This window comes from Amia ocellicauda, chromosome 20 (assembly GCF_036373705.1).
Source record: "Amia ocellicauda isolate fAmiCal2 chromosome 20, fAmiCal2.hap1, whole genome shotgun sequence".
Taxonomy (NCBI): Eukaryota; Metazoa; Chordata; class Actinopteri; order Amiiformes; family Amiidae; genus Amia; species Amia ocellicauda.
In genome coordinates this window covers 23,974,298-23,986,700 of record NC_089869.1, presented here as the reverse complement: position 1 = coordinate 23,986,700, position 12,403 = coordinate 23,974,298, and the positions used below count along the sequence as shown (strand labels likewise).

At 42.1% G+C, this 12,403-nt stretch overlaps 1 protein-coding gene across 4 annotated transcripts in view; it reads right to left on the bottom strand.

The window, feature by feature from the left end:
- The window catches only part of jakmip3 (Janus kinase and microtubule interacting protein 3), a 47,529-nt gene that overhangs the window by 4,741 nt on the left and 30,385 nt on the right, over nt 1-12,403 (bottom strand). The window contains exons 6-24 of one of the 4 annotated variants that reach the window (XM_066693250.1): nt 10,818-10,964; nt 10,469-10,600; nt 10,162-10,197; nt 9,798-9,857; nt 9,448-9,564; nt 9,126-9,254; nt 8,617-8,700; nt 6,286-6,348; nt 5,755-5,853; nt 5,284-5,382; nt 5,112-5,171; nt 4,863-4,928; nt 4,514-4,582; nt 4,357-4,434; nt 3,891-4,094; nt 2,672-2,737; nt 2,344-2,416; nt 733-1,808; nt 106-252 (exon numbers count right to left, since the gene is read on the bottom strand). In XM_066693250.1, coding sequence (XP_066549347.1) covers nt 2,366-2,416; nt 2,672-2,737; nt 3,891-4,094; nt 4,357-4,434; nt 4,514-4,582; nt 4,863-4,928; nt 5,112-5,171; nt 5,284-5,382; nt 5,755-5,853; nt 6,286-6,348; nt 8,617-8,700; nt 9,126-9,254; nt 9,448-9,564; nt 9,798-9,857; nt 10,162-10,197; nt 10,469-10,600; nt 10,818-10,964 — 1,560 coding nt within the window. In that variant the 3' untranslated portion in view covers nt 106-252; nt 733-1,808; nt 2,344-2,365. The remainder of the gene's footprint in view (nt 1-105; nt 253-732; nt 1,809-2,343; nt 2,417-2,671; nt 2,738-3,890; nt 4,095-4,356; nt 4,435-4,513; nt 4,583-4,862; nt 4,929-5,111; nt 5,172-5,283; nt 5,383-5,754; nt 5,854-6,285; nt 6,349-8,616; nt 8,701-9,125; nt 9,255-9,447; nt 9,565-9,797; nt 9,858-10,161; nt 10,198-10,468; nt 10,601-10,817; nt 10,965-12,403) is intronic. The other 3 variants (XM_066693248.1, XM_066693251.1, XM_066693249.1) reach the window with 3 other exon arrangements.

The following is a 12,403-nucleotide window of genomic DNA, read 5'->3' as shown; positions in this document are numbered from 1 at the left end:
CAAAAACCCTCAGAATTAAGTATTTGGAGATGTGGGGGTAACAACAGGAAAAATCACAGAGGCCTCTATAAGCATTAAAATCTGTTCCTGTGCGTCTCTACTGACCTGGTGTGGGAGTGTCCTGGGACCTTCACCCACAGGGGTGAACCTCAGATTGTGATCCCAGGAGCGCGGCGTCCCTCAGCATCGCACTGGCAGGATGTGCAGCAGCACTAAGTCATCCATCTTCAGGGTCACACCATTTCTGAACCCCTGTCACAACATTGAAGACAAGAACTCAAACAGCCATCAGCGTCAGGAACATTACAATTAAATCATGCACGGCCATTCGCAAAGAACATATGCATTCATTCTGTCACCATCAACATTGCAAAACAACCACCACACAGACAGAACTGAGGGGGAACAGGGATTTTACAGGGATTAAACGGGGATTAAACACAGATATAAGATCTAGATCACCCTCTGGTGGACAGTCAGTAGACAGTTAATTTGCAACAGTGGGTTAGAACTAAGAAAGATAAAGTTAGTTTTTAGGTCACTTCAAATGTAACGCATGTAAACAATGCACATTATAATGTATAGCGTTAGGAGATAAAATAATATGTATGTGCCAACAGACAGAGAAAGAGTGACTGTTTCTTCTATTATTATTATATTTCTTATCCAACACCCTTGTTGAATTGCTACAATATATCACATTCTTTTCACATACAATTTCCCGTTTCTTACCCTGAAACGAGTAGTCTTGGGCTGACATGAACTCTTATCACTGCACTCGGAAAGGTTGCAGCTGTTTAAATGATGTCTTGATTTGGCCGTATTTGGTTTCAGGAGATCTGATTCATTCAGCACTTAAATATGCTTTATCATCATTGTCGATCTTCGGTTCCTCTTGGTTCTTGACTTGGGTTTGTACCAGGTACCTCATCCTTGTTTGATGGCCGTGTATATCGATGTATATATATATAGATATCTATATATCCATATCTATATATAAACTTGTGTCGCAGTGTTGCTTAAGGAGTCACTCGATGTCCTTGCCATCTGTAGGGATGTGGGAGCAAACCGATATTCCTGTTCAGAGGTCTGTTTAATTTGTTCACAAGCACCACATGATTGAGGTAAATATCTCTGTTCAATATTTAAAAATACTGGCAAAGTCTGTATTCATTCTTAGGAACTAAACATTTTTGCTTCAGATACCCTTCATTAAAAACAAAACAAAATAATCGGTCTCTTTCATGTTTTTCCAGTATTTTGTCAAGCGTTGTCCACCACCAAGTTTTCTATTTTAAACCATACTACTTCACGTGTTTGGTTTATATTTTCATCTGAAACGCTATTTCAAATGTCCTTCACATCTTCCACGGCGTCACTGGATTCTGGACTTCTGTCGCCAGAAGACGGTGGGAAGTTTGTGACGAAAACAGTGGGATGCCAGTTGGGCACATCGTTTATACTTCTTCATGCTTCCACAGAGAAGCAGATTTAAATACCTGCTTAGCAGGGAAAATCTTCAATTTAAGAGTCCTTAAATTGCGTGCACAAAAATTCAAGACTTTCGAATCTGATACCTTATCCTCAGGCTTTAAGTCATTTAATTTCCTTCCAAAATCAAAATTACTGCTCACAAGGTAAACACAAAGGTGGCGTCCCGTGGCGAATGTGAGAGCGTCGCACAGCCTCGCTGCAGTTTTACTGTGAAGCACAAAAGGCTCCTAATTTAATCTTCTTGACGGGATGTAACTTCGGCCAACTTCTGTCTCCTTTCACAATATGCAGAAAACTGTATTTTGACCTGGTGACTAAACAACATCAATGGGTTAATATGTACGTATTGAAGGACTGTTTAATCTATCAATTTGTATTTGTATAGCGCCCTTCACAGGGTAGCCACATTTTGAGGAAGCTTATGTTATCTTCCAACTTTAACTCAAACAAGTTTATTTTATGTAATCATTTTACAAGTCATTCTATAGCTATGCTCAGTTTTTTTAATAATTCAATGATCAAACCATAATCAAATCTGTGTATTCTCATTTATACAAAATACATTTAATTTGCTCACAATTACCATTTACAATTAACAACAGATCTTGTGCTCCTCTATCATATTTCATATAAATATTCAATAGATGCATAAACACTTATTGTTTATTCAATATTTACATAATTGTCTTAATGACAGTTGGTGTTGTCTAGTAATACAGATTTCACTGCTCACTATACATGAGAAATAATTGCTAACTGAAATGAAATTGCGTTGACTGTGGCTTTGGTATTATCTGTCACTGCCGCTCTCTCTATCAGCCACTTTAATTGATAATGGTTTAGACCCACCTGCTGTGGCTGCCTGGAAGAGCTAAGACCAAAGAATGAAGGCTAAAGAAAAAAACAAAAATAAAAATAAAAACTGAAAAATGGATATGAACATGAAGAGAAAGAACAGAGAGAGAGAGAGAGAAAGGAAAGGAAGTAAATACCAGAATAAAAGAGAAAAGACAAGTCAAAGCTTCTAAACTCTACATCTAAACTTGTATTTCTAAATTTAAATGACTTCGGCTACGGGCATCACAATCAGAACAATCAGCACGAAAAACGTCTGGATTTCTTAGTCTTATTTTTATTCTTAATATTTATATCGATGTAAGTAAATCGAATAATTTACCTTTTCTTCCAATTCCTTTATCTGTCGTTTCTGTGCTTCTATTCTTTCTTCCAGCTCTTTAATTCTCTAAAGTAATGGAGGATAAAAATAGTAAGTCAGGTGTGTCATCCGGCTTATGGCAGTTAAACAGAAAAATACATTTTAATTCCAGCACTACTAGTCTTCTTAAATTCAATCAATCGTTAGAAAAACCCACAGATTTGTTCAAATGTAAGAGTCTGGATTACTCTCAATCCCGTTCAAACAAACTGCAGTTACACACGGCCTCAGTCAACACACAGCAGACAGCCCTGTTTGACAGGGAGCTTAGTTTTATTAGTTTTAAGCCATATTGGAAATGTATAGCCTCGCTGACAATAAACCTGAATCACCTATTAGCAAACGGAACATGACCGGGCATGAGGCACAGTCGTGAAGTACGGCAGCATCTAATTGAGCCACTTAAATCGCTTTTCTCAAACACACTCGTCTTTCCCCAGGTCTAACAGGGTTAAAAGGGGACATTTATTTATTTATTTGGACGCGATTATTTCAAATACTAACTGAGAAAGACACGGCCTGAACTCTGCTGCCTCCATCACTCCATCATCTTGCATACGAAGGCCCGGATCAGTGAGACTGAGAGAGTCTTATTAAAAAACGAGCTTGCCGTACGTCGTTTCCTCGTTGTAATTAATGTTTTCCATCCAATGTTGGCAGGCCTCTTGTGGATGAATTAAAATGGACGTGTGTTTTTGCACTTCCCGAATGTGCTGAATTACTGCTGTTGTGTTGTTCTGTTGACTGGTATCTTGTTGATTCCTACAGAGGGCGTGTAAGTGATGCTGGATAGGGAGGCTGCGTTGCTCAGCAGGACATCTGATTCGCAGACGTCGTTCTCATCACAAACAATACACAATTAATGTCACAGAAACGCAACTGGACCATGATTGAGACTCAGAAATAAGAAAGACTTAAGTTATAGGGCTCTAGGACTGAGAGAAGGCCCATATTTGAAGTCTCCCACACAATGACAGCAACTCCGAGACAGGAAGAGCCCTGTGTAAGACACACCACCAGGGGACAGCGTTTGCCCAGAAACTCCCGGCTCTCATTCCCATGTGTGGGCTTCTCCTGAGCCGGTCTTCCTGTGAGGAGGAGGAGATGCCGGCTGGGTCCTCTGTGTCAACCGTTGGCCTCTCGTTTGCGGTGAGAAAAAGGCGCTCGCTGCCTCCCGTACCTGTTGTGCGTGGTGGACCAGCTCCATCCGCTCCCTCAGGATCTGCGCGTCTCGCTCCCGCAGCTCGCTCATCACCTGGCGCTTCCACTGCTCCACGGCGCCCTTCAGCGTCTCGCGCTCCTCCTCCGACAGCAGCTCGGACATCTTCGCGCCGGCCTCCTGCCGCAGGGCGTCGAAGAGCATCGCCTCCAGTTCCAGGATCCGCTGTGGGGAAAAGGGCGGGAGAAACAGACGTACAGAGAAAACCCAGATGTACCGGATAATGACAGCCAATTTCATTCTTATAAACCATCTATTTTAATTAGATTTGACGTTGCGAAAAGGGTTTCAATGACACGTCTTTGAACTGTGGGTGTGTGGGCTGTAGGGGAGCACGATTCCAAAACAAACTACGGGAAAATGCAAAGCAACTGGGGATCAAATGAAGTAAACACAAGACAAGACAACAGACAGATGAAATTCTCACCTTGTGTGCTTGATCCATCGACTGTTTCCTGTAGTCCAGTTCCTCGTCCAGATACCCTTTCTGTTTACTAAAAAGCTCCTTAAAAAGAACAGAACCATCAGGGTCACGACACAGGAATCAAACCGGCGACAAACAGAAAACCCTGGATGTCAGTTACCTTTTCGTTTTCCAGGTCCAGCATTTTCTGCTGCAGAGCTGATTTGGTGACTTCTATCTGCTGGAGCCACTGAAAGCACAAAATGACAGACCGGACGGAGGATGAGGCAGGAGACCAGGCTGCGGAGAATCCCCTTCTTCAGTTCATAAATACACCCCCCGGCAGTTCAGACTAATCTGTTGTAAGAGGGCTTATCTCTGCCGCTTTGTAAATTGAATAAACAACATTATGTCATTAGTTGACATTTTATACCGTTTCACTGTCTGTTTGAAATGTGATTGGTGCAGAAGAAAATCTTTAACTGTACTGTACTTCGACTGTATTAACACAAACACAACCAGATAAATACCTTTTCTGCTAAGGTCAAAATGGTCCGTGCTTGTATGACAACCACTTGCTCCTCATTGGTTAAGTTCTGAGTAAGACAGACGAGACAAACAGGCATTCATGTATTTGTGTAGTCAAATATAGAGAATAGATATGAAACTACGTCACTGTACTGTCCCATTCCTGTCTATAAGTGGATATTTACGTCGGGAACAGTATAGACAGACAACAAACGTCATGAAATATACACAAACTTAGAAAAGCAACATACACTTACGGCGTTATCTCCTAAAATATCCAGCTGTTTCATCAGTTCTGTGATGACGATGTCCTGATGGAAGAGCGACAGAGAAGAGTAAATCAATCCCTTCATCCCTGTTAAAGGATTTGGAATTGATCAGACAGTGATCGACAGCTGAGCGAGGGGACGGCCGGTGACTTACTGTGACTCCCTCGGCTTCACAGTAGACCTGCAGGGGACTCATGCCCTCTGTGAAGGGAATGTTGTGGAAGTTGATGGCAGGCGACCGTCTCTCTCGCTCCTGAAATAAAGGAGTGATGTCTTCAATAGGAAAAGGAAGTATTTACCCTTCTTGGACATTTTGTTTTATTACAACCTGATATTTCGATGCATTTATACAATCTGAACAACACTTTGAAGAGGCAAGATATATATATACAGCTCTGGAAAAAATTAAGAGACCACTTAACATTGTTATCTGAACTTGGAGTGGTCTCTTAATTTTTTCCAGAGCTGTATATATAGGAATATGAAGGTCTTCCTCATTGTGTTGGACGTACAATGACAAAGGATCAAAGAGGGAAGACAATTGTGAACTTTCCTGACTGTAACTAAGACAAGTCAACACAGAGCAAACTCAAGAAATGATATAGTGCATGATGTCTGATCTTACTTCAAGTTCTAGAATACGGAACTCTAGAAGTTCATTCTGGTCTTTGATGTCCTGGATGTCACGTTTCAGGCGCGATTCCTCCGTCTCCATCTGCTTAATCTGTGGGAGGAAATCAATGCAGATGCTTAGTTTATACTCGCTTAGAGTACGAGCGTCCGAAATTGAACTTGGCTGCTTTACAGAATGAATGGCTGACCATGTTCCTAAGCTTTCAAACTAAAAAGCAATATGCAGGCCTCTCTCTGTGTTTAGATGCCACCTTTCATAAATGCAGAGGCATAGAGGATGACTTTAAAAGTGTCCCACATCGGAAGACAGTCTTTGCATGCAAGAAAAAAGCGATTAAAACAGGCTGAGCAATTAAAATGGGCTCAAAACAAGTGGCAAGGAATGACGGCGCATAAACCTCCAAACAAAAACAACAACAACAAAGCGAAGCAAAAATATGTTTGTGTTGGAGGTCTCGGGCTCCAATGACACGGCGTCTCTTGAGGACCTCAGACAGGGCTGACTCAGCAATCCTGTACTAACCTTATCCACAAGTTCCTGATTTCTCCGATACAGGGCCTGTTTCTCCTCAATCCACTTCATATCCTTAAAATACAAACGTCATCCTTGCATTAGCAGAGGAATTATGACATCAATCACGTGGACAATCTGAAATTGATTAGGCTGTTCTTGAGCATGAAGGATTAACATAAAGGTTACATTGAGGGGAGAGGCATTTCTCATTGCTGCCAATCAACGTACAACGCAGGTGCCATTTATTTATAATTTATATCCACAATAACCAATACCTGGACCTATTACAGAGGTCTGTGCCTGAGGACTTGATAATATTTATAGTTATAGAGTTTATACACTGTTTTCATACGTTTATAACAATAGTATTTGCTTATTTATCTTTACCACACAAGCATACTTCAGCTGGTACTGTTGTCATCCATATATCATGAGTATCATGAGTATCATGGAGCTTAGATGAACACTTAACTGCTCTCTTGATTTGGCTAGATCAGCAGCAAATAATTATTACACGGAGGGTCTTATTCCCAAATTAAACGATCCATCTCAAACTCCTGACACTAATCCTTTTTCACTGAACTTACATCGTATTTCACACCCTTTGTAAATGCCAGAGTCAAAGCTGGTGTGCTTAGTGCTTAGTTTTGAAAAGAATTAGAGACAGCGAGAAATGAAATCGCAAATCATGCCTAATCGAGTCTTCTTGGGATGAAATAACGATGGCAGATTCGCCGGATGCCTTTTCGATGAAGCCTGATCACAGGTGATCACCAACGCTGAATGAATTGCATTTAGAGCTGCATTGGACTCTCAGAGTATTAATGACTCAACTGCACCAGACCAAGAGCCAGAAAAGCAGCCTCTTTGTTGTGTAGAGTTCGCCCTGGCTGAGCAGAGGGGTATTTAAGTTTCTGTTTTTCTTCATGGGGTCTTGTCTGCCTGAGTCTGACTGAGTCTGACTGAGTCCTTTTGTTTCCGGGCCTTGAGTGTTAAAAGTCATAATTTGTTGGTTTTTGCTGCAGGTGTCTGGAGCTCCAATCTCAGGCATGTTGGCAGCATAAATAAATCTAATCATTTACATCTAAATTGAAAATTACCTGTTCGAAATGGCCGTTTCCAAGCTGGATTTAAATATGGATCGTATTCTCACTTTCACTGTAAATTGCTCTGGGATTCTTGCCATGAAAAGTGCGATCTTATCGATTAACAATTTGCTCTCTTCTTTTCCAGCAACTCGGTTTAAGATCCACTATCATCCCACCCCAGAGAAGAAATTATATTCTTATCATTTATTCTTTATTGGTTTTGTTTCTCTTCTTCTTCGTCATTCATCTTTTGGAGAACTGCTCTTGGCGGCTCTTTCCGTGTCTCACCCTGCGGGGGCAGTGAGGTTGAAAGGACCAGATTCGACCTCGAGGTTCTCATTTCTGCACCTGCATTCCTTTCATTGCAGCTCTCTGACCAGTGGAGGGAGGATGACGGATCTGCAGTGATTTCAGACCGAGAGAAGCACAACTGCTTTTCATCTTCATTTTAGAGTATTGTCTACTGCTTGAAATAAACAAAGGACTAAATCAAGAAGGGGGGACCTTTAAATGAAACAGGGGCAGAAAAAGGACAGCCAAACAATGATATCATCTTGTACAACAAAAACAAAACAAGCCAACAAACAAGCAGTAATTATTGTACTGTACTAAAAACAACAACAACAGAACACAACACGGACCACAAAGTCATACATGTGAAAATAAATAACGAGAGCGATGCCTTGGTAAAGATTGTGTTATAGTGCGGGACCGTGGCGCAGGCATTTAATTTCCCATCTTAAAACTCTTAAAAGCAGAGGTGGTTCTCGATGCCTGTTCATTCCTTTGCAGTGCATTCAGTGCACCGGAGCACTTAACTTTGGGACAAGTGTGTAAAATAAACAGCTATCACTTTGCGTGGAGTGTCTGGCACAGTGTTCACACACTCTCTTCTCTTCTCATACTCTGTCTCACCATTGACTGGGTTGCTGCCTATCCATCCATTATTTAATGCACACTCTGGCATGTGTTCTTGGTCTCCTGCAAGCCTCGTCCATTTAAATATTGCCCTCAGGCCCAATTCAATTACAAAGATATTGGGGAGATGCCCTCTTCTCACATTTTTAACTAGTCAGCGACATTCTGAGCTGAAGCTGAAGTGACAGTGCAATGCTACCTCATACTGTCTCCAACATACTCTCTGCAGCAAAAATACTGCATGCACCATCACATCACAACAATAATATGACTGCAGGAATGCTTGCAGCTCTCCCAACAACATTTCAACACACATAGATAAATCAAAAATTACCTGGCCTTGCTGCGACAAAGCTTTCTCAAGGTCCTCTATTCTGGTTTGGTATCGAATGATTTCTGCCTGTAGCTGTTCTCTGGTCTAAACAGAAGTAGGAAAACATGTTACTACAGCAGACGTTTGAAGACTTCTTAAATTGTAGGTGTAGACGTGTAGAGACCTAACCTGACATTTCGGTGCTGGCTCGTGTTGGGGTTCAGGCTGCGTTTGGGGCATGATGGGGTAGGTGACGATTTAATACTGTTTATAGTTTATAGTGTCGGGTCTCATATACAGTTGAGTATCACGGTTCAGAATAGCGATTCTCAACACAACGCCACACAAAAAACATCACCTCTATCTCCGTTTTCCTTCAGTTAAAAAAACTTAAATCAGTTACAAACGCAGTGGGATTGCTGATATAGAATTTGAATTCTGTGCGCAGACCAGGGCACACACATGTATACTTGTTTATTAGAATAATGGATATAGTCACTGGAACACTTCTGCAAAAGTAAACACAGTACCTTCACTTCTCTTTCTGCATCAAACGATCCTCCGACCTGCTCTTGTAATAGTGCATACGCCCGTTGCAATGCTTGGTACTCCATCGTCAGCTGTCGAAAGCGCAGTTCTGTTTCCTCTTTGGCCATGCCCTAGAAAATTTGCAGATATTTTAGATAACTAAATGGCCCGTACACACGGAAATGTCACATAACTGTAAATTAAACATATAAATAGTATACCTGAATGGTTCTTTCTTTCTTTACAGATAAATTATACAAGGTATTTTGCACTGTATTGTCCTCAGTCCCCTTCCAAAAAATACACGTAAAAGTGTGTCCTTACCTCTTCCAAATCATCATCGGGGGTGCAGGGCGTCCGGTCCGTCTGATAGGAGATGGAGGAGCCGTCAGAGTCTATGGACGCGTCTTCATCGTACCCGAAGAATGTCTCTACCACCGGCTTCTGGGGACAAGGGGTGACGGTTAGAAACCTTTCCAAGCATTTTTATGTCACCCGACCGTTATGGGTTTCTGCGTAACTTGTGAGGAGGGGAATAGTAGACTCATGGCAGAATTTGGTCCATGCAGCCTCTCATTGTCTCTCCATGCTCAATAAGTAAGCGGTGGGGACACCCTCTAGTCTTCCCGGCCAAATGCAGTCTGGACTCAAGAGGTGAACCTGTATCTCCATACCTTACATGGCTTCACGATTTTCTTCCTTTGGCGCCGGTACCTCAGAAGCTTGTCACGCTCCTGCAATACGACATATGGACGTAAGACACAACGTCTCCATCACGCAATGAAGAGAAATGTGTCACTGGAGAACAGTCATTTACACACAAATTAATTTAAATTAAAATCTTGTTGCTTGTAATACAGAACCCCATTCAGATCCAACTGCTGTTATTTCTCGAGCGAATACCTACAGGGATATCCTTATGAAACTGAACCCCATTCAACAGTCTTTTTTGTTTTGGTAAACCACGTATATATAGAACAGAAGGGAATGTCTTGCTTCTGTTCTTTCTCTGAAGTTGCATAAGAGCACGAAACTTACTATAACACTCTTGACATATCCAGCCGTTTCCAGGGCCTGAAATCCAAAGAAACAAGCGACTCATCATTTTACATGTTCCTCATAAATATCTGTGCTTTGATACATTGTGAATCTTTTAGTTCAAAGTGTGTTAGCAAATACATGCTTTCCACAGTACTTATTTTCCACGACAACAAAAAAACAACCACAAAAAAAGGTGTCGATTTTCATTCCATTATATATATATATATATATAAAAAAACAACAGTCGTGCGGTCATAGTGGCTTTATAACGCTTGCTCAGACTGTGGCCGTGGCGTTGCGTTACCTTGGACAAATCGTCAATGATATTTTGCTGCTCAAGGACTTGAAGCCTCAGGAATTCAATCTCTCGCTCTTCTTGACTTTGGTCGAGGTCGTTCAGGGAGCTGGGGCGTCTGATGGTCCCCACCCGCTCTCTCTAGACAGGTAAAGCAACAAACACCACTGTGTGAGAACTAGACCACACAATCAGGAAGAAACAGACTGTCTTCGGCAACTGATACCATGCTTCTCATTGATACAGTGCTGTTGTCAAGGAATCAGTAGGAAGTTCAATTTCCTCTTAGCGGAGAGTCAATCTGATTACACTACCATCTAAACACGCTTGCAGAACGTGTGCAGGCCCCACGCCTTACCATTTCCATGTTCTCCTGGGTGACGAATTTCAGTTTGTTCTCCATGCGTCGGAAAGCGTGCAGCAGCTCCTCGTTCTTCCTGCTGAGACGCCGGTTTTTATCCAGCAGCGGCTTGTACTGACTCTCTGCCTCCCGCAGGCGCTTGAGCTGCGGACAGAGAAGAGTTCGAGAAGGACGGACGCAGACTTCCACAGAAACCAAGCCCGCCTTTTCGGTTTCAGTGTGTTTGTCGTCGCTTCGAAATGGGTTTGTCAAAAACCTAAACTGGGTTGACTCTGAAACACAGCAATGAAAGGTGATGAAGCAGGGAACAGTCTGAAGGATGTGTGTTTTAAAATCTATTTTTGGAATAGATTTGGTTTGTTCACGTGTCAGCTGCCTCTTTGCCGACACGCTCCACTTTTCCGTGTTTACATGAGGAGTCGGTCGACTCCCGAAATATGAGCTCGGTTGGAATGATTTGTTCTAGTCTTCTCATGCACGAGCAGCACGAGGGTTCAACGTTTTGCCGAGTGTGACTTCTCACTAATCTGGTAAAAGGAGGCGTCTTAATGACTGCTAACCCAATTATCCTCAGAGGAGAATTTCTAAGCAGAGACATCATTACATACAACTGATATTTTATGTATACCAGCAGTGCTTTTGTCATCTTTTGTTTTCGTACAGTCTTACGTTGGTTAGACACTTGAATTCATGGAAGGAAGCTAATTTAGATGTGAAATGGTAAGTAGAATAAAGATGGGTCTCGCATTAATAAAAGCATTCGAATGTAATTCAGTAACATGATCAGTGCTGTGCCCGAAAGAGGTCTAATGAGGATGAATGGCTGAAGGAGAGGCCAATAATTGCTTTAAATTAATTTTATATCATCTCCATCTATAAAACAAGTATGTAAAAAGTCGCAGTTATATATTAAATGTCTGTCTACAATAGTATGGATACTGGTAGATTGAACAAACGTGTGTGTTGCCTGCTTTCTGACATCTTTATCAACCAAGACATTGAAAGTTATTCGTAAAGTTTCTTATTTGAGGGACAGGGAGATAACATCACAGAAAGTCATATCCGATCACTGCCAGGCACAGCGGTGATATATTGTGCTGTGCAAGTGGCTACAAACTCCAGACACAATAAATCACTAGACGTGCCGTTTGTTTATCCTGAAGTTATTCTGAAGGCCCTGGCTGATTTGTCACCAGGGGGAATGGTCAGTTAGCAGCTGATTCACTGCACGAGGGCTAAGGAGCAATATTGGCATGTGTGTCTCCTTCTTCATCTGGGAAGCAGAAAGCCCCCCCAAGGGCAGCAGGAGAACAGGAGATAAACAAGCCATGGAGCGTTGGGCCCGATCCATGGTTTGTGGCCTATTCTCACTTCTCACGGGCCTTCGGGGAAACTCAGACCTGCTTCAGTACATCCCCCTGGACCGCCTCTCCTCTCAGCGCTGAAAGAACTGACCCCGTGCCGATACCAATGGCAGAATTACTGGATCAATAACTACTTCACACCATCTCTCTTCATCACTGCACAGTGTGGTGTGTAAAATGCCCAGAAGAAGGCATTATATTAACATCAGGAATGTTGCT